We start from the raw sequence: 23,668 nt of genomic DNA on the forward strand, positions 1-23,668 counted from the left end.
ATCAACTCCATTGTACTATATTAGTTATGAATAAAGTTGAATAATTGATTCATCGTTTTTACATGATGACGGCTGACAAATTAGATCTCGTCTTTTAGTATTAAAGATTTGAAGAAACTTTTCCCAAAGAACTATAAACCTATCTTGAATTAAGTGGTTAAAACATGTCCAAGAATTTTGCAATATTTCTAGACTTGTATTAGTTATTACCAAAGCTTATTAGATATTAGCAGAAATATTGTTCTTTTAACTAAGGAATATATATATAAAAAAAATTAACTGACAATAAAGGTGAAAATTACTATTAGTTATTCTGTTTTACAACAGTAAAAATTACCCCCATGTCTGTGGGACAGTCACTCATTTTTTTTTAGGGGGGGGGGGGGGGGGGATGTTGTTGTTACTGATAAGACTACAGACCAGGCATGCCAGGAAAAATAGTAATGTAAATCACTTCTAAAAGTGATTTTAAATCACAGCACAGAGTGATTTATATTAAATAATATTAATCACTTGTATAAATGATTTCTAATCACTGATTAACATTGTGGTCAGATCGTATGTACATTTCTAATCCCATGTATATGAAGAAACTTTTCTCAAAGAACAGTATATCTACTTGCATTACCTGGTCAAAACATGTCCAAGAATTTTGTAATATTTCTTGACTTTTACCTTTTTTATAACAGGTATTTATTACTAAAAATAAGTTCACCCCTCTTTCAGAAAAGTTGTTTAAAATTATGATATGTTTTTCCTACTTAAAGAAAAAAGAAAAAAATATTGGTAGTAAAATGACCCTATGTCTGTGGAACAGTCCCTCATTTTGGGGGTGGGGGTGGGGGTTCACCAACCTGTTCAAAAATTGTTCTACTAATTAAGAAAACCAACAAGAGAATGGTCCAGGATAACAATAATGTAAATCACTTATAAAAGTGATTTCAAATCACTACTAAGAGTGATTTACATTCAATTATATTAATCACTTGTATAACTGATTTCAAATCACTGATTTCCATTATAGTCAGATCATATGATTTCTAACCTCATATGAAATTTTACTATGCATGCTTAATGTGTACATTTGTAATCAGTTTGGGCTAAATACATACATTTTTAATCAGGTTTGGAACACAGGGACTAAATTTAAGAATTTCACGCTAGGAGCCCAGACCAGATATGTCATAATTAGTTTCTATATGTTCAACTGAAATTTAAATCTAGGAGCCATGGGCGACTGGGCCCCCTTTAAGTTTGTCCCTGGCAACAACCCCTTAATGAGGGATATATTTTCAAGTGATAACAAATATTTTTTTATAATAAAAACACTTTTTGGTGCAAATGAGCAAATATTAATGTAAAATGAAGAAACTTTTGTCAAAGAACTGTAAATGTATATCTATCTTTTATCATATGTTTAGTAGTAAATACAGTAGTTTTGCATATGTGATAAATAGCCTGCTGTTTAATCCATATCGCGCAACTTTGATGCGCACCCTTTATCACACCCCTACCCTTTATCGCATACCCTTTATCACACCCCTACTTTTTTTTTCTTTACATAAAGTCTGTTTTAATTTTTTTTGCTCAAGAAAAAATTTCCTCAAATTTTTTTTTAATGATCATTGTTTGGTAATGTGACGTCACGAACGTCGTTTTCATATTATATGTGACGTTACGAACGTCATGTTTGTATAGTTTTTGGCAAACTAAATGCAACTAAAAAAATAAACAAAATATTTTTAAAACAACAGCACGCAAATTGTAAGGTAACCAAGGTGCTTCGGAGCAGTTCTTTTGAGGCCTTTGAAACAAGACAAAAGTAGAACTGAAGGTAACCCAGTGCTATGGATCAGAAAACAGTTCATATAATACTCTTCTGTTGAAACATATGATAAAGCGTATAATACATGGCAAAATCCATATCACCCTCAACCAATATCATCCCTCGGGCCTAAAGGCCCTTGGGCTGATATTGATGTCTCGGGATGATACGACATATGATACTGATTTTGCCATGTATTATTCTCTATGTATCACCTGGTCAAAACATATTCAAGAATTTTCTTGGACTTTTATCTTCTGTGTAATGTGTATTTAATACTTAAAATAAATTGACCCCTATTTTAGAAAAGTTGTTTGAAATTATGACAGGCTTTTTTTTTTTAAATTAAAATAAAAAAAAAATTACAAGTTTTTCTGTATTACAACAGCAAAATGACCCCTTGTCTGTTGGACAGTCCCTCTTTTGGGGGTTGGGGGTGTTACCAACCTGTTAAAAAATTAAGAAAACCGAAAGGACTGCGGTCCAGGATAACAATAATATAAATCACTTATAAAAGTGATTTCAAATCACTACTAAGAGTGATTTAGTTCAATTATATTAATCACTTGTATAACTGATTTCCATTATAGTCAGATCATATGATTTCTAACCTCATATGAAATTTTACTATGCATGCTTTTCAATGAAAATTGTGATGTCAAAATGTGTACATTTGTAATCAGTTTGGGCAAAATACATACATTTTTAATCAGGTTTGGAACACAGGGACTAAATTTAAGAATTTCAAGCTAGGAGCCCAGACCAGATATGTCATAATTAGTTTCTATATGTTCAACTGAAATTTAAATCTGGGAGCCATGGGCGACTGGGCCCCCTTAAAGTTTGTCCCTGGCAACAACCCCTTAATAAGGGATATATTTTCAAGTGATAACAAATATTTTTTTTGTAATAAAAACACTTTTTGGTGCAAATGAGCAAATATTTATATAAAATGAAGAAACTTTTGTCAAAGAACTGTTTAGACCAGAATAAAAATTGATGTAAATCACTTAATTGTACAAATGATTGTTTATCACTGCACAGAGTGATTAATTTTTTTTGCTATTATGGTACAAATGATCTTACTGCCAATGTTTAATAATTTAATATAACATGCATAAATCTGGAGGTTAGATTGTTATATATCAATAAAAACCACATCTATACAAAATGTATGAAATATGCATAATAATTGATAGACTATATAGAAGGAAGATGTGGTATGATTGCCAATGAGACAACTTCCCACAAAAGACCGAAATGACACAAACATTAACAACTATAGGTCACCATTCAGCCTTCAACAATGAGCAATAACTAGTTTAGTGATATTGAACACCATACTAATTAAGTGTGGTCAGGTCATTATTACATGGTCAAAACATGTCCCAAGTATTTTGTTATATTTCTGGACTTGTATCCTCTTTATTAATAAAAATGGTGAGATATAAGTGGACCCCTCTTTTAGAAAAATTGTTTCAAATTATATATAAAGATATATTTTATTAATACATTCGTCACAGAAAGAAACCTGTTTAGACCAGAATAAAAATTGATGTAAATCACTTGTACAAATGATTGTTTATCACTGCACAGAGTGATTAATTTTTTTGCTATTATGGTACAAATGATCTTACTCCAAAGTTTAATAATTTAATATAACATGCATAAATCTGGAGGTTAGATTGTTATATCAATAAAAACCACATATACAAAATGTATGAAATATGCATAATAATTGATAGACTATATAGAAGGAAGATGTGGTATGATTGCCAATGAGACAACTTCCCACAAAAGACCGAAATGACACAAACATTAACAACTATAGGTCACTGTACAGCCTTCAACAATGAGCAATAACTAGTTTAGCGATATTGAACACCATACTAATTAAGTGTGGTCAGGTCATTATTACATGGTCAAAACATGTCCCAAGAATTTTTTTATATTTCTGGACTTGTATCCTCTTTATTAATAAAAAATAGTGAGATATAAGTGGACCCCTCTTTTAGAAAAGTTGTTTCAAATTATATATAAAGATATATTTTATTAATACATTCTTCACAGAAAGAAACCTGTTTAGACCAGAATAAAAATTGATGTAAATCACTTGTACAAATGATTGTTTATCACTGCACAGAGTGATTAATTTTTTTGCTATTATGGTACAAATGATCTTACTGCCAATGTTTAATAATTTAATATAACATGCATAAATCTGGAGGTTAGATTGTTATATCAATAAAAAAAACACATATACAAAATGTATGAAATATGCATAATAATTGATAGACTATATAGAAGGAAGATGTGGTATGATTGCCAATTGCAATGAGACAACTACCCACAAAAGACCGAAATGACACAAACATTAACAACTATAGGTCACTGTACAGCCTTCAACAATGAGCAATAACTAGTTTAGCGATATTGAACACCATACTAATTAAGTGAGGTCAGGTCATTATTACATGGTCAAAACATGTCCCAAGAATTTTGTTATATTTCTGGACTTGTATCCTCTTTATTAATAAAAATAGTGAGATATAAGTGGACCCCTCTTTTAAAAAAATTGTTTCAAATTATATATAAAGATATATTTTATTAATACATTTGTCACAGAAAGAAACCTGTTTAGACCAGAATAAAAATTGATGTAAATCACTTGTACAAATGATTGTTTATCACTGCACAGAGTGATTAATTTTTTTGCTATTATGGTACAAATGATCTTACTGCCAATGTTTAATAATTTAATATAGCATGCATAAATCTGGAAGTTAGATTGTTTTATCAATAAAAACCACATATACAAAATGTATGAAATATGCATAATAATTGATAGACTATATAGAAGGAAGATGTGGTATGATTGCCAATGAGACAACTATCCACAAAAGACCAAAATGACACAAACATTAACAACTTCAGGTCACCGTACAGCCTTCAACAATGAGCAATAACTAGTTCAGCGATATTGAACACCATACTAATGAAGTGTGGTCAGGTCTTAATTACATGGTCAAAACATGTCCCAAGAATTTTGTTATATTTCTGGACTTGTATCCTCTTTATTAATAAAAATAGTGAGATATAAGTGGACCCCTCTTTTAGAAAAATTGTTTCAAATTATATATGAAGATATATTTTATTAATACATTCTTCACAGAAAGAAAATTGTTTAGACCAGAATAAAAAATGATGTAAATCACTTGAACAAATGATTGTTAATCACTGCACAAAGTGATTTTTTTTTGCTATGATGGTACTAATGATCTTGCTGCCAATGTTTAATAATTTAATATAACATGCATAAATCTGGAGGTTAGATTGTTATATCAATAAAAACTACATATACAAAATGTATGAAATTTGCATAATAATTGATAGACTATATAAAAAAGAAGATGTGGTATGATACTATGATTGCCAAAGAGACAACTATCCACAAAAGACCGAAATGACACAAACATTAACAACTAAAGGTCACCGTACAGCCTTCAACATTGAGCAATAACTAGTTTAGCGATATTGAACACCATTCTAATTAAGTGTGGTCAGGTCATTATTACATGGTCAAAACATGTCCCAAGAATTTTGTTATATTTATGGACTTGTATCCTCTTTATTAATAAAAATAGTGAGATACAGTTGTATAAGTGGACCCCTCTGTTAGAAAAATTGTTTCAAATTATATATTTATTGATACATTCTTCACAAAGAAAACCGTTTAGACTGGAATAAAAAATGATGTACATGTAAATCACTTGTACAAATGATAATTAATCACTGCACAGAGTGATTAATTTTTCCTATGATGGTACAAATGATCTTACTGCCAATGTTTAATAAAACATGCATAAATCTGGAGATTAGACTGTTATATCAATTTAAACCACAAATACAAAATGTATGAAATATGCATTATAATTGATAGAACATTTAATGCTTACCTAATGCAGTAAGCCACTGTAACTGTAAGGTATAATCATGTAGTCTAAATTTGCAACTGTTATTTGTTTATTTTCCTGAAACACATAGTATATGATATGCACACTTTATACAACTGCATGTAATAAACTATTTTAAAAAATACACTTGGAAATAGATATGTAAATTATTTGTTTACAATCTATGGTAAAAAAATCATCTTGGCATTTTACATGTATTAGTTTAATAGTTGTTAGGAAGTTTGGTCTTAAAAATCGGCTTACTTAAGTCTGTATTTATCAAATAAATATTCAATATTTCCGTTTGCAGTGTGAAATTATTATAAAAAAAAACACTTAATGATTTTATATATATTGATAATAATTTATAATATTGTGCCAAAAATTTCTGAAAAACATACACGGGGAAATTGTTTGAAAGTTTTAAGTCATCCGGAGTTAACCCCCTTAAAGTTAATTACATTCATGAAAATCACTTGCTGGAATGATCTTTTATATCTGAATAAAAAATATCACGCATTGACGTGATTCCCAATCTTCAGAAAGGCCAACTTTCAAACCACGCGAGTACGTACATTTTCATCGAGAGTACGTATATTTTTCAACGTAAAAATGTAGTTTAAATATTGAAGTTTATCGGAAAAATAATCCCAGTTTCAGCAAAAATCTAGTAAAATCCCCAGACTATTTATATTTCGAAGCTATTTTTAGTCATTTTCAATCAATATTTGTAAACGTCTTACCTTGTCAATGTTTACAATCTTTTCCCTCCGAATCTTCTGAAAACCACGTGGTTGCCGCGTATTCTCGCGAGATTACAACGAGCTACGAATTGCGGGAAATTCAAATTTCAATTTTCTTTACCGATCGCTATGTTTCTATGCAAAAACAAAAAATCACGTAAAGGAGTGATTTAAAAAATCACTTGTACAAGTAACTCCCCTGACTGTATGTCAATGAGACAACTCTCCACAAAGAACCAAATGACACTGAAATTAACAACTATAGGTCCCCATACAGCCTTCAGCAATGAGCAAAGTCCAAATTACATAATCAGCTATTAAAGGCCCCTAAATGACAAATGTAAAACAATTCAAATGAGAAAACTATCAGCCTAATTAATGTGCAGAAGAAAAATGAGAAAAAAACAAATAAGGAACACAGCAACAAACAACAACCACTGAATAACAGGCTCTGATGTGGGAAAGGCCAATACATACAGAAAGTGGCAGGTTAAAATATTAAGGGTGTTGGAAGAGAACCACTGACATGCTAAAAAAAATTGACAAAAGACTACCAAACAAATGCATGATATGCCATCAATATCAAAGGGAAAAAACATGTTTTCTTTTTCAATGTTTAGTTTATTTAGAGATATATTTCATAATAAAGAGAATAGACAGTATTTTGATCCATTAATTCATTAAATAAAATCACTACACAACCATGTAAAAAAAACACCAAAGGAGCAGTACTTTTAAATTATAATTATTATGCTTGAATAAAAACAAATATTTGTTTACTTTTCAGTTTGGCATGTCATGTTTGGCTTGGGCTGCTGGCAGAGGGCATAATGAAGTTGGCAAGTACCTGATACAGAAAGGGGCAAAGGTCAATGCTTCTGATAAGGTGAGAAGTCAAGGTCAAGATTGTATTTTCTTCAGCTGCAGTGATCCAATCAGAAATAAGCCAAGTTCTGAGAATAGGAAAATGTCACTTATTTCATGATCAATATATGATAAAGAAATATTCACTAATAGTAAATTTGAATTTTATGGAAGATCAGGGGAAAAAAAACTGGTGAGCAGGTTAGGTCCTAAAATCATGAAATTGAATTATTGAACTGTTCCCAAGAGAGTTACTGTCATGACTGTAAATATGAAAATAAAAAAGAGATGTGGTATGATTCCCAATGAGACAACTCTCAACAAGAGACATGATGATGATAAGTTGTTTTAAAGATAAGGGAACGTCTGAGTCAAGGGCCAGTTCAGATATTGATGTTATTTTGTTATGAGTGTATTATATGTGTTATTTCAGTATGGTACAACACCACTGATCTGGGCCTGTAGGAGAGGGAGCTTAGATATGGTAGAAAGTTTGTTTATTTTGTATAACATATATATTTGTGTTATTTCAGTATGGTACGACACCTTTGATATGGGCCTGTAGGAGAGGAAACCTAGAGATGGTAGAAAGTCTATTGGAGGCTGGGGCTAGTGTAGATGTTGTTGGAATGGTTAGTTTATGCATGGTTTATGTCAGTACAAATGAGTTTGATAGATTGATCATCAAATTGATAAGACATTGATGTGCTGTGCCTCAAATTACATCAGAAATACGTCTTTTTCCCCTAAAGAAAATTCCCAATGTAAAAAAAATAACTAAAAATTCCTCCATTTTTCCAAAACAGTGATGGCATCAGTAGTAATGTATGTAAATTTTGTATTTATGTTATTATTTTGATTTCATGTTGGTTGCACTTTGTAAATACAGCTGTTTCTCAAACCACACCTCTTTTGGGGAGATCTTGAATATGCATAGAAAATTTTGTTTACATACTGGTTCCCAGTTATTCTCTCTGTGTCTTATCTCACAGATACATAACTTGGGAATATTACCAGTAAAAATACATGTGCATATTGTTTATACTGAAATCTATGTTAACCCTTTATTCGAGGTAGGGGTAGTTAAGAAAATTAGTGTTAGTTTAAAACTCTGAGAAGTTCAGGGCATATAAACATTGAAAATATGCCACACAGCCCTATATTTTAATCTTTGAAAAAAATTGTAGTGCATATGAATTCTAGGATAAGATTTTTTTCAAAACTTCATAGTAAAAGTGGTGCAGTTTTTGATGTAAGAGGAGTTCCTATGGGAAATTGCCTTGTCAATATTTACAAAAATGCAACCTTTAAAGAACTTTTGAGATCCAGGTTTCTAATTAGAATCACGGCGTTTGTAACACACATGGTTTTCAATGTATTAAGTACCATCATTGTTTCCGTTTCTTTCCCCTCCTCAAAAAGTACCTTCCATGTAAAAGTGTCTGACAATCAAAATATAGATGAATAAACTGTACAAAAAAGACAGCAAAGGTCAGCAAAATATCAAACTTCCCAATTTTATTAAAAATTAAGTATTTCTTCCCCAAAAAAAAGTTTGAAGTAGTTTTAAAAATGATAACATTATATATCACTATAAAATCTTACAATAATAACATAGAAATAATGACAATAGAGGAGGTTTGGTGTGATAACCAATAAGACAAGTGTCCAAGTTTCACCATATCTTTTTAAATAACAAATTATTTTGATACACTAACACTTGCTGAAAACTTGGTGCTTATCCTCATTTGCATAATTAGAAATATTGTGTATCAAAAAAAAAATTGGATTTATTATAGAAATGGAGAAATATTTTTTTGAAAAGGGAATTCAATTATAATTATATAAAAAAAAATATGGGGTTCATTGTTTATGGGCTACTGCTTCCTATTCTAAGAATACCTATTATTTACAATTCTTCAGAATTTATTGTATGGGAATGTATATCAGTGATTTATAGTTAATCTCACACTAGTTTTATGATTATTTATGTATATGTTTTTATAAATTTTGTTTTAGAATTCTTGGACAGCGTTACTTGTAGCTACGAAAGGTGGATTTACAGAAATAGTACAGAGTCTGTTAGAACATGATCCTAATGTTAATGCTCTCGACAAGGTATGAAAAAACTTCTAGAAAAACACTGCTCTCGACAAGGTATGAAAAAACTTCTAGAAAAACACTGCTCTCGACAAGGTACGATCAAATTTCTGTAAATACACTGCTCTCTACAAGATACGAAAAAACTTCTATGAATACACTGCTCTCTACAAGATACGATATAACTTCTATAAATACACTGCTCTCTCAAGATACGATAAAACTTCTATAAATACAATGCTCTCTACAAGATACGATAAAACTTCTATAAATACACTGCTCTCGACAAGGTATGATAAAACTTCTATAAATACACTGCTCTCTACAAGATACGATAAAACTCCTATAAATACACTGCTCTCGACAAGGTAAGATAAAACTTCTATAAATACACTGCTGTCGACAAGGTAAGATAAAACTTCAGTAATTACACTGCTCTCTACAAGATACGATAAAACTTCTATAAATACACTGCTCATGACAAGGTAAGATAAAAATTCTATAAATACACTGCTCTCTACAAGGTAAGATAAAATTTCTATAAATACACTGCTTTCTACAAGATACAATAAAACTTCTATAAAAAGTAATAACACAAAAATACTGAACTCCGAGGAAAATTCAAATATGAAAATCCAAAATTAAAAGGCAAAATCAAAAGTCCAAACACATCAAACGAATGGATAACAACTGTCATATTCCTGACTTGGTACAGGCTCAGGTAAATACACTGCTCTCTACAAGATACGATATAACTTCTATAAATACACTGCTCTCTCAAGATACGATAAAACTTCTATAAATACACTGCTCTCTACAAGATACGATAAAACTTCTATAAATACACTGCTCTCGACAAGGTATGATAAAACTTCTATAAATACACTGCTCTCTACAAGATACGATAAAACTCCTATAAATACACTGCTCTCGACAAGGTAAGATAAAACTTCTATAAATACACTGCTGTCGACAAGGTAAGATAAAACTTCAGTAATTACACTGCTCTCTACAAGATACGATAAAACTTCTATAAATACACTGCTCACGACAAGGTAAGATAAAACTTCTATAAATACACTGCTCTCTACAAGGTAAGATAAAATTTCTATAAATACACTGCTTTCTACAAGATACAATAAAACTTCTATAAAAAGTAATAACACAAAAATACTGAACTCCGAGGAAAATTCAAATATGAAAATCCAAAATTAAAAGGCAAAATCAAAAGTCCAAACACATCAAACGAATGGATAACAACTGTCATATTCCTGACTTGGTACAGGCTCAGGTAAATACACTGCTCTCTACAAGATACGAAAAAACTTCTATAAATACACTGCTCTCTACAAGATACGAAAAAACTTCTATAAATACACTGCTCACGACAAGGTACGAAAAAAATTCTATAAATACACTGCTCTTTACAAGATACGATAAAACTTCTATAAATACACTGCTCTCTACAAGATACTATAAAACTTCTATAAATACACTGCTCTCGACAAGGTACGATAAAATTTCTGTAATTACACTGCTCTCGTCAAGGTACAATAAAATTTCTATAAATACACTGCTCTCTACAAGATACGAAAAAAATTCTATAAATACACTGCTCCCGACAAGGTACGATAAAATTTCTGTAAATACACTGCTCTCGACAAGGTATGATAAAACTTCTATAAATACACTGCTCTCGACAAGGTACGATCAAATTTCTGTAATTGCACTTCTCTCTACAAGGTACGATAAAATTTCTGTAAAAACACTGCTCTCGACAAAGCAATTGAATAATTTATTATGAGCCCTAACTTGCAACCATGTAGATAAATCACAAAATTTCAGAACACTTGTAAAGCTAAAAAGAAATCAATTAGATCTAGTTATACTTTTTATCACATTGAGACAGGCTTTTTAATGACAATATAAAAAAGCAAGGAACTATATCTTTATTCAACGCATTCTCATTTTGATTTCATGCAATGTCATAGGCCATGTCTTGACAACGCAGTTGATATTTTTTTTTTTATTTTAATGAAAAATTACAGAAATTCATTGCAAACAATAAAAAATACATTCATAGATACCAGAGTTAAAAGTTTGTATGTCAAACACATTTTTCTCTACGAAAGACTCATCTGTGCCTCTTGAAAAGAATGTTTAAAAGGCCAGATATAGTATGAAGTAAATGACAAAAATGATTAAAAGGCCAAATATAGTATGAAGTTAATGACCCAAATTTTCATTGAAAGGTCATCTCAAATATAGCCATGGTATTATATTCCTGAGGAAGAAAATCAAATAAAGTATTTATTATATTTGAAAAAAAGTTTGAAATAGGAACCATATTAGCACCTAATCGAACATACTCAAAAAAGTCTCCTTCATAAAAACAAAATTAGCACCTTATCGAACATACTCAAAAACGACTCCTTCAATTTCTTTGACCTTTCCTTTATGCTTAATTACACTTTTTATTTCAGGATGGATTCACTGCCCTTTGTATTGCTGCAAAAGAAGGTTTTGCTGACATAGCACATGAATTGTTGTCCAAAGGAGCTTATGTCAACATAGCTGATAAGGTATAGAATATATTTAAATGATTGAATTGTGATCATTATGATTAAATTGTACTTTAAATGATTGAATTGTAATTATTACAATTAAATTGTACTTTAACGTTTAAAATGTAATCATAAATGTTTGAATTGTAAGTATTATAATTGAATTGTACTTTAAATGATTGAATTGTAATTATTACAATTAAATTGTACTTTAAATGATTAAAATATAATCATAAATGTTTGAACTGTAATTCTTATAATTGAATTGTACTTTAAATGATTGAATTGTAATTATTATGATTAAATTGTACTTTAAATGATTAAATTATAATCATAACTGATTGAATTGTAATTATATTCTACAGGCTTCTGATACCATACTGATTCACGCAGTGAAAGGTGGACATCTAGAACTGGTCAGAGCTCTCATTAATAAATATGCTGATGTTGATGTAGAGGGCGCTGTAAGTTTATATATGATAATCAGACAATAATTAGCTATATTTTATTATTCGTTGGATACCAATTTTCGTGGTTTTCGTGGGTACCGTTGAACCACGAATTAAAATGTTCAATGAATTACACATTTTCTGAAGGATATGAATGCAGCGATTACTAAAACCACGAAATCAAATACCCACGAAAATGCAAGTTTTCATCAATCCACGAAAATTGATATGAATCCACAGTAAAACATGTAAAAGGAACACATTTAAATAAAAAACAACTGCCGTTCTCCTGACTTGGTACAGGTTTTTTCCAAAGAAAAAAATGAGAATCAAACTGGTTTTAAAGCAAGCTTAATGCTTGACTGTTGATAGTTTTACTTAGAAATCTATGATGTACAGTTTGCATGTAACTATTTGCCCTTTCAGTTTGGTATTTATGGCATTGCTTTGTTTGTATCCATTTTATGCTCCACTTGGGAGTCATTATGTTTTAAAATTCTTTTGTATGTTCATTTGTGTGTCCTGCTTCAGTTAAAGTATTGTTCAAGGTCATGTTTGATAAGTCTAAACAACTTGAAACTTAGTACACATGTTCCAAATGATATGATCTTTCTAATTTTAATACCAAATTAAAGTTTTGACCCCAAATTTCATGGTCCACTGAACATAGAAAATGATCAGGGGGGTGGGACATCTTTGTACCATGGACGTATTCTTGTTTATAAGACTTGAATGAAAATTTCTCCTGACAGGATGGTAAAACAGCATTATACTGGGCAGTAGAGAAAGGACATACAGCTATTGTGTATTTACTGTTAGATTGTGATCCTGACCTAGAGATTTGTACAAAGGTATGAATAAATAGTTATACAGCCAAAAATATAAATAAAACTGTTTGATGTTGACTACCTACCTACCTAAAGTAGCCTACCCAAAATATTATATGACAAAAGTCATTTCAATTTTTTTTTAAAGTTTTTTACGAACTCTAACGTTATTTACATGCATAATCTTGTACTGCTGTTGTTGGCCAAAAGAAATCCCTACCTACTTACCCAAGCCTAGAATTCATGGGTATGCAATATAGAAACCAAAAATGTTGTTAAGGGTGGCCTTATAAACATGTCAATTGGATAATGATAATTTGAGGATACAAATACTCAGTTTATACCAATGTTCTTTAGCAGAAACTGAGGGGACCAAGAAAATTTTAAATCATTTACCTACAAGTTAAAATCTGAAATATGGAGAAGAGAAAAACAGGAGATTATTGGTAAATGTCAATTGAACAGTATAAACCGAAGGACATTTATGATTGACACATAATTTATAATATTGAGTATTTTTAAGGAGAAAAAACAGCTGTTTTTAATTCCAACTAATTGCAAGAGAGCATCTGGTAATATTGACCACTAAATATGTTGTTTATAGAGCTGAAAAATAAGCCAATGTCTACTATTATGTTTAAGAGGGAAAAAAACAAGCTTCAATAATAATACAATTTTTGATTGATCCACCAAAAATGGTACCTTTAAAAAAAACATGGATTTTATTCACAATAATATAATATATATCAACTATCGAAATGATTTTCACAGGCGTTGGTTCACCAAACGGAGTTTAATATAATATAAACATGTTAAAGAGAGAAAATGAAATAATATAACTTTGTTCATGTTATAGGATGGTGATACAGTGTTACTAAGAGCTGTTAGGTCGAGGAATGAAGATGTACTCAGAATGTTACTTGATAAAAAGGCCAAAATATCGGTGGTTGACAAAGTAAGTAGTTATTTTGGGTAAAATTAATAGACTTTGACTCTATATTTCATTCTTAAAATGAAATTGAAGCACCAAATGTAAACTTTAGTATAAGGGAGGGCTTATGTCACCAGGAATTTTTTTTATGCACTGAGGGCAATATTTATTTCAGTCCAGGCTTTTTTCCAGAAAGGGGAATTATTTACAAAATTGATTTTCTATGATTATGAAATATTTTATACGGTCATGACCGTGCAAAATATGGAAAAATCAATGGATTTCAAAGTTTTAAAAATGTAAGTGTACAACATAATTTCATATATAATGGGGAGTTGAAATTTAGTGCCATTTGTCTGTACAATATAAGAATAAACCAAGCATTAAGTAAAGATTGCATTAAAGTTGCAGCTTTGAAAAAATTTCTATGAAAAATTATTTTGTAGAAAGGAGATACTGCATTGCATATAGCTATCAGAGGAAGGAGTAAAAAGATTACAGAATTACTACTTAGAAATCCAAGGAATAGTCGTCTGCTATACAGACCTAATAAAGCCGGAGAGACTCCGTATCAAATAGATGCTTACCATCAAAAGGGAATTCTGTCACAAATCTATGGACATCGTAAGTATAAATATAACATTATGTATATACCTAATAAAGCTGGAGAAACGCCATATCAAATAGATGCTTACCATCAGAAGGGAATTCTGTCACAAATCTACGGACATCGTAAGTATAAATATAACATTATGTATATACCTAATAAAGCTGGAGAAACGCCATATCAAATAGATGCTTACCATCAGAAGGGAATGCTGTCACAAATCTACGGACATCGTAAGTATAAATATAACATTATGTATATACCTAATAAAGCTGGAGAAACGCCATATCAAATAGATGCTTACCATCAGAAGGGAATTCTGTCACAAATCTACGGACATCGTAAGTATAAATATAACATTATGTATATACCTAATAAAGCTGGAGAGACTCCGTATCAAATAGATGCTTACCATCAGAAGGGAATTCTGTCACAAATCTACGGACATCGTAAGTATAAATATAACATTATGTATATACCTAATAAAGCTGGAGAGACTCTGTATCAAATAGATGCTTACCATCAGAAGGGAATTCTGTCACAAATCTACGGACATCGTAAGTATAAATATAACATTATGTATATACCTAATAAAGCTGGAGAGACTCTGTATCAGATAGATGCTTACCATCAAAAGGGAATTCTGTCACAAATCTACGGACATCGTAAGTATAAATATAACATTATGTATATACCTAATAAAGCTGGAGAGACTCCGTATCAAATAGATGCTTACCATCAGATGGGAATTCTGTCACAAATCTACGGACATCGTAAGTATAAATATAACATTATGTATATACCTAATAAAGCTGGAGAGACTCCGTATCAGATAGATGCTTACCATCAGAAGGGAATTCTGTCACAAATCTATGGACATCGTAAGTATAAATATAACATTATGTATTTACCTAATAAAGCTGGAGAGACTCCGTATCAAATAGATGCTTACCATCAGAAGGGAATTCTGTCACAAATCTACGGACATCGTAAGTATAAATATAACATTATGTATATACCTAATAAAGCTGGAGAGACTCCGTATCAAATAGATGCTTACCATTAGAAGGGAATTCTGTCACAAATCTACGGACATCGTAAGTATAAATATAACATTATGTATATACCTAATAAAGCTGGAGAGACTCCGTATCAAATAGATGCTTACCATCAGAAGGGAATTCTGTCACAAATCTACGGACATCGTAAGTATAAATATAACATTATGTATTTACCTAATAAAGCTGGAGAGACTCTGTATCAAATAGATGCTTACCATCAGAAGGGAATTCTGTCACAAATCTACGGACATCGTAAGTATAAATATAACATTATGTATTTACCTAATAAAGCTGGAGAGACTCCGTATCAAATAGATGCTTACCATCAGAAGGGAATTCTGTCACAAATCTATGGACATCGTAAGTATAAATATAACATTATGTATATACCTAATAAAGCTGGAGAAACGCCATATCAAATAGATGCTTACCATCAGAAGGGAATTCTGTCACAAATCTACGGACATCGTAAGTATAAATATAACATTATGTATATACCTAATAAAGCTGGAGAGACTCCGTATCAAATAGATGCTTACCATCAGAAGGGAATTCTGTCACAAATCTACGGACATCGTAAGTATAAATATAACATTATGTATATACCTAATAAAGCTGGAGAGACTCCATATCAAATAGATGCTTACCATCAGAAGGGAATTCTGTCACAAATCTACGGACATCGTAAGTATAAATATAACATTATGTATATACCTAATAAAGCTGGAGAGACTCTGTATCAAATAGATGCTTACCATCAGAAGGGAATTCTGTCACAAATCTACGGACATCGTAAGTATAAATATAACATTATGTATATACCTAATAAAGCTGGAGAGACTCCGTATCAGATAGATGCTTACCATCAAAAGGGAATTCTGTCACAAATCTACGGACATCGTAAGTATAAATATAACATTATGTATATACCTAATAAAGCTGGAGAGACTCCGTATCAAATAGATGCTTACCATCAAAAGGGAATTCTGTCACAAATCTATGGACATCGTAAGTACAAATAGATGCTTCTTGTTGCAAGGGGATTTATTCACAATGTTTGGGCATTGTAAAGTTGATGTGATCACTAGTAAATAAACAGGGAATGTTAAATGCTTTCTTTGTATCTGTTTCTGACATTGTAACACATTAATTATCTGTAAAATGAATATTCAATATATATACAATATGTACAATGTTATTTGTCCACATTCTGACAAAGAGATTCTTAATCTATTTTATTTACCCTGCTTAATGTAGATACATCATTATAAAAGCAATTTTGACTTAATTTTTAACATCTGTGATATGAAGATTGTATTTTTTTTAGAAGTAATTTTTGTTCAATTCAAACTTGAAAAAACTAGGTCCAAATATGCAGTAGACTTTTGTTTAATTTGAGATGCTAACAATGTTTATTTCTCTTAATTAATTGTTTTTAATGTTTTACAGGAAATTTGAATGCAGCTGATGGTGAAAATCTCCTTGGTTACGATATATACAGCAGTGCATTGGCTGATATTCTGAGTGACCCCTCCCTCAACACGCCAATCACAGTAGGATTATATGCCAAATGGGGGAGTGGCAAATCTTTCTTGTTAGGAAAACTACAGAGTGAGTATATTCAAAGTAAAAAAAAATAAAGCTTGCTGTATCGTTGTGAATGGTTGACTTAAAGTTTAAGCATTAGCATGGCATTGTATAGCTAAATAAAAATCAACCACAAGAAGAAAGATATAAAATGGGCTGAAAATGAGCTTAGAAAATAAACAGACAAAAAGAATACACTTAAGGTCAAATCACATTATGTGAAGGCTTTTTTTTTACCATGTATGAGTTCAAAAGTTTGCTTGACTTTGTTTTATTGTTATTCATTTTGAAAAAAAAAGCTTAGGGAAAAAAAAGTTATTTTGATGTGAAAAAATGAAAAAAAAACATTATACTGTATTTTAAAGGTGCACAAAATGTACCCAAAAATAAGAATGAATTTTTAGTCCGTTTTACACTAGAGAAAACTTTACCATAAAAGATACAGTATTGACTATTGTACTTGATTAGAAGAATCTTTTGAAAAAAAATGAAAATTAATCTTTGAAATGTCTTTAAATCAATTAAAAAATATATATTGCATAATTCATAACAATAAATAACATAGAAAATGAATTTACAGTATGACTAACCTTAGCAAGCAGCTTTTACACTTCAATATGACAATAAACAAGAAATGTCAAGTTTTAGGTTAAATAAGTTAATTTTTATTAGATTTGTTTTATCTAAACACATGGAGTTATCTCCCATATGCCTAAAAGAAATCATGATTTTTTTATTATTTTCAGAGGAGATGAAATCTTTCACTATAGCCAGTGAGGATGAACATTTTACATTTTGCTGGCCTCTGTTCTTTTTCTTGTTACTGATTAACAATGTTATAGGTCTGACTTTAGCATTGGCAGTTCAATGGCAGATTGGACTAGGTGTAGGTCTTGGTCTATTTGCTCTGGAATATGGATTTTTAGGTAGGTAAAATTGTATATTTGGTTACAAAAAATTATAGAAGATGTGGGATATTTATTGAATATAATGAAACACAACTTATTTTTTTAGCTCACCTGGCCATAAAGGGGTAAATTCAGTAAAAAATCTCCCATTGACTTTAATGCTAATCTATGTGTGGAAATAAATTTATACCTGATTTACCTTTAGAAATTAAAAACTATCATTTATCATTCATGAAAGTACAAAAATAGCCATATCTTTTGCAACAATAAAAACATAGGGTCATGCGGCATTTTTGGGCATTCACATGGCCTTGTTTACAAACAATGTAGATTCGCACTGAATTCCTATACTGACCCCCATTACTTTTCAACCCTGTAGGGAAAAAAATTAGTACATTCAGCATTTATTTTTTTATTTTTTTCATCTCTAGTTTTGATCCATCTACCAAAAAATATTTATTACAAACATTATCTACCAATTAGAAGAGCACATGACTTCACTTTTAGACAGAAAGCTCTCCCCCAAATGGGCGGTCCCTGATGATGTATATTTATTTACTGAATTTACCCCTATAGCCAAATGAACTATTGTAATCACTTACTGACTTAGCTTTCATCGTTGTCGTCATACTTGGTTGAAAACTTTTTCTGAAATTTTTTCCTATGAGATTTCTGAACCAGTTGAACCAAGTTTGGGGTAAATGATCTAAAGTATCTCTCGTTTTGTTTATATAGATTAGACCGTTGGTTTTCCTGTTTGAATGGTTTTACACTAGTTATTTTGGGGCCCTTTATAGCTTGTTGTTCGGTGTGAGCCAAGGCTCCGTGTTGAAGGCCGTACTTTAACCTATAATGGTTTAATTTTTAAATTGTTATTTGGATGGAGAGTTGTCTCATTGGCACTCACACCACATCTTCCTATATCTATCTAGTATTTTTTTGTTCACATTCAGACAACAAACATTGTAATCATGGCTAAAAGTTGAGCATAAGGCTTAAACGCATGTGTTTATGCAATTATCCTGAAAATTATAATAGTAAATGAAAAATATTATGGTAAAACTGGTCACCAATACAAAATCTACAAAAATGCCAAATGGCCAAAACAATTGGGTGCTTCCATAAGAAATTATTGTTCGTAAATGACTATTTTGATAAAGGTTTACCAAATATTGTAATAACTATATCAAAAAGATAAAAACTGTATCTCACAACAACAATAATAGCTATACAAGAGCTACAAAAATGTCCACTGGTTGTAACCATTTAACTGACAAGTTATTACTAATGTTCGTGTTTTTACCATTTATTTCAAAAAATATTAATTGATTACTATGAACTGCTATTCAAATAAATATTACTTTCTTGTCTCAAAATTCACACTGTGTGTTATCTTCATTTATAGCTGCCATCTTTGTACTTGTGCGGAAAAACAACTTTAGAATATCAAACAATATCAGCCTGGTGCTGGGTAAAGAATTGAGATCATTAACGTTACTCATCAAGGTGTTGTTCTGTAATCCAAAGCCATCCTCAGCCAAGAAAGTGGATGTACCAACAGTCAAGTAAGTAAAATACAGTGAAACCTGTCTTATCTGAACTCTGCCAAGAATTGAGATCATTGACGTTACTCATCAAGGTGTTGTTCTGTAATCCAAAGCCATCCTCAGCCAAGAAAGTAGATGTACCAACAGTTAAGTTAGTATTGTCTGACCGAAATCCTTTTTAAACTGTAGATCCGATGCAGTTTAGCTAGGGTGAATTGCTAAAGAATATTTATTATATCTTTTCTTGAATTCATTTAGTTTAAACAGGGATAAGGGCATTTAAAAGAGGCCTTGGTGGCCAAATGGTCTAAATAGTTACTACTGTAATAACTAACCAGTCAACGCTGAGGTTGTGAGTTTGAACCCGCTCATGCAGGTGCACTTGACTCCAATCTTTATTGACTAGGATTGTCAGTTTTCCTATCATAGGTCAGTGGTTTTCTCTGGGCATTCCGGCTTCCTCCACTATTAGAAAACTGGCAACCACAAAAAAAAAAGCCAAAAAAGTGGTGCTTTAAAGTCGCGTTAAAACATTAAAAATCAATTATTAAAAACTCTCATCATCATCATCATCATCATATTAATGGTATGTTTTTTACACGAATGAATAAGATGTTAGGCTTATGTCAATAAAAAATCTATTGATGGCAAAAGACAAATAAAGGTAAAATACAGTCGTAACAAAACACAACGAATAATAATAATAAATACATACTTGTAGTATAACATTTGGTTCATGAATCTGAATATTTTTGGTTTCAGGTTTTTGTTCAGTGAGAGTACAAGATTAACAAGTGTAGGTGGTGAAAAAGCCTTGGCATCGATGATTGGGACCCTGGGTGATAGTTTAGAACAAGAATATGGTACCCTTGTAGCACGGCTGTTTAGGGTGTTTAAAAAGGAAGCTGACACTACCAGTAAGTATTGCCTTCATATGCTAATTACAATGCAAATAATGTTTATTTTTTTGGTAACCACTGCATAATGAAAAATAAAATCACAAAAATACAGATCTCTGATGAAAATTCAAAACGAAGAAGTCCCTAATCAAATGGCCAAATGCAAAAGCTCAAACACATTGAACCAATGGATAACATCTGTCATATTCCTGACTTGAATGCAATATTTTTTTGGGGTTGTTGGGTGTCTGTCGAATGACATATTCTTAGTGGGAGTACAATATACAGTGCAAGTGCAATCTGCCGAATCCAGCACCCAAAATTTGTCTATCCTTCAGATAAAACCTGAGTATTCTGACACCCTGCTTAATCCGACATTTTTTTCTGGTCCCCCAGTGTGTCAGGAAACACAAGTTACACTGTATCGCCTTATATTCATAATTTCAAAGGTCTTTTAAAGTAATGCAATTGGATGACAGTTTAAATTTTTTCTTATATTTCAGATTCCTACACCGGAAGATTCAAGACATTTTGCTGTGTACCATATTTTGTGTATTTGTATATAGTTCTAATTTGTTTAGAAGTGGGCGTGGCCATGTTAGTTACCTTCGCCAAAGATGATGATGTCTATTTTGATCCAGTGCATAATGTGACAACCACTGACTTTGGAGTAAAAATCAGTAGTAATATTCCTGTGTTTGTGACGTTGATTGTATTTTCCGTGATTATAGGTGGTGCTTTCTTCCTCAATATATTTACATGGGGTCAAGCTGTCATTGCGGTTGTTTGGTCACAGAAGAGACGCGTTATGAATGCTGGGTCACAGCTAGATAGGATAAAATTAGATGGATTGATGCACAAATTGAAACTTGAAGTTGACATCATGGCTAAAATGGTGACAAGCATGGATGGATTTACCGAAAATCAGACTCGACTAGTTGTTGTTGTTGATGGTTTAGACAGCTGCGAACAAGATAAAGTATTACAAGTTTTAGATACGATTAAGACTCTTTTTTCAGACGAAGACTCTCCATTTATCACCATTTTAGCTGTAGATCCACAAATCATTATAAAAGGAATTGAAAGCAATATAAAGACGTCATTTGTAGATACAAATGTAAACGGGTTTGATTATTTACGGAATGTTGTACATCTGCCATTCTATTTACAAAGCCAGGGAATGGCCATACCTAAACAGACCATGACGAAAGGCTTCTCACAGTATGATGTGTCTGAAACCAGGCCAAAGGTTGGTATTGACACATTGATTAACAATAAAATTTATCATGTATAAAATCTTATGAGGTCTTTTGATTTTAATTAATCATATCTATAGGCGGATGTCAATTACAGTGAAAATGTAAGTGACATTCTTATATGACATGCTTCTTTTGCATTATGAATAAACCCATGCTCTAAATCCAATAATTTTTTCCTGCACATGCATATATTAACTACTATGTAGGATAATGAATTTTATCAAATTGGCATGCATTTAATATATTTTATTAACTTAAAACACTTCCAAATTTTAAATGATGCACATTTTGTTACTAATTCATTTACTACGACTGTAATGTGTTGCATTCCGAAATTGACATAATTGACCTAGATACAAAAAACTTCATGCTGGCTGTTCAAAAACTCCCCCCTCTGAAAAATCACAGTGTCAGCTGTTTGCTTCTTTACAAACAAAAATGGAGGTACATGGAAGAGCCTACACAATTGCTTTACCCTTATACACATCGAACATAGAAATTACCTTAATTGTCCTAATCAGAATCGAAATAATTGATGCAAGCTATACTTTATTGGTTGTTTTAACACGGGTGGGCATTATATTCGTGTTATTTCAGCCCTCACTATCGCTCAGGCAAAAATAATCATGAATATAATGCCTACCTATGTTAAAACAACCAATAAAGTATAGCTTGCAGCAATTATTTCTTAATTCTAAATTGCCTCTATAGATAGTAGATCCATTTTAACAGTGTTTTACTTGGTTCCATATGACAATAAGAAGATGTGGTATGATTGCCAAGAGACAACCTCCTAACAAGGACCAAAGGGGATAGAAGATAACAACTATAGATTACCATATAGGCTTCAACATTGAGCAAAACCTATTCTGCATAGTAAGCTACTATACAAAAGGTTCTAAAATTACAAATGTAAAACAATGCAAACAGGAAAACTATATGTTTAAATGAAACTGCCAAAATTGAATTAAAAATGAAATAGGGAATGTGTCAAAGAGACAAGAACCAGACCAAAGAGCAGAAAACTGCCTAAGTGCACCAATTGGTCTTCACCACAGTGAAAGACGAGCATCTGTACATGTATTCATGGGAATAAAATTGTAGAATTGACATTATTTTCTTCATTTTAAAATTTCAGTCTGTACAGCATCAGGAGTCTACTGTATCTTCTACAACAGTGTATGAGATGAGAAAAAAGAGTCGGAGGAAACAAGGTCGGTCTGACAGTCTGTCTATAGCAGGAACATCCAACTTTGATATCACAGGAAACTTCTTCAGCAAGAATGACTATTTTAGTGATGTTAACCCACGTAGTATGAGGCGATTGTTAAATATCGTGGCAGTTACAGGTAAGTCAATATTAGTTTAGTTTTCTGCCCAATTATTTATTTTGCCAAACATATACAAACCTTTTAATTTATAAAATAAAGTTTAAATATTCATAATATGAAATGAAGGTGGTGCATCATTAAGATAGAAACCTATCAAACAACACATAAAAATAACAAGACATTCATCTATAACAGGAGTCAACTATCAAGGTC

General features: G+C 31.4%; 1 protein-coding gene across 1 annotated transcript in view; it reads left to right on the top strand.

The window, feature by feature from the left end:
- Window positions 1–23,668, top strand: part of LOC134696485 (kinase D-interacting substrate of 220 kDa-like) — a 66,627-nt gene that overhangs the window by 29,196 nt on the left and 13,763 nt on the right. The window contains exons 6-19 of the mRNA XM_063558319.1: window positions 7,309–7,407; window positions 7,919–8,017; window positions 9,405–9,503; window positions 11,969–12,067; window positions 12,415–12,513; window positions 13,251–13,349; window positions 14,182–14,280; window positions 14,703–14,880; window positions 17,374–17,535; window positions 18,258–18,437; window positions 19,825–19,984; window positions 20,729–20,883; window positions 21,369–22,114; window positions 23,263–23,473. Coding sequence (XP_063414389.1) covers window positions 7,309–7,407; window positions 7,919–8,017; window positions 9,405–9,503; window positions 11,969–12,067; window positions 12,415–12,513; window positions 13,251–13,349; window positions 14,182–14,280; window positions 14,703–14,880; window positions 17,374–17,535; window positions 18,258–18,437; window positions 19,825–19,984; window positions 20,729–20,883; window positions 21,369–22,114; window positions 23,263–23,473 — 2,485 coding nt within the window. The remainder of the gene's footprint in view (window positions 1–7,308; window positions 7,408–7,918; window positions 8,018–9,404; window positions 9,504–11,968; window positions 12,068–12,414; window positions 12,514–13,250; window positions 13,350–14,181; window positions 14,281–14,702; window positions 14,881–17,373; window positions 17,536–18,257; window positions 18,438–19,824; window positions 19,985–20,728; window positions 20,884–21,368; window positions 22,115–23,262; window positions 23,474–23,668) is intronic.

Source organism: Mytilus trossulus, chromosome 14 (genome assembly GCF_036588685.1).
Source record: "Mytilus trossulus isolate FHL-02 chromosome 14, PNRI_Mtr1.1.1.hap1, whole genome shotgun sequence".
Lineage (NCBI taxonomy): Eukaryota > Metazoa > Mollusca > Bivalvia > Mytilida > Mytilidae > Mytilus > Mytilus trossulus.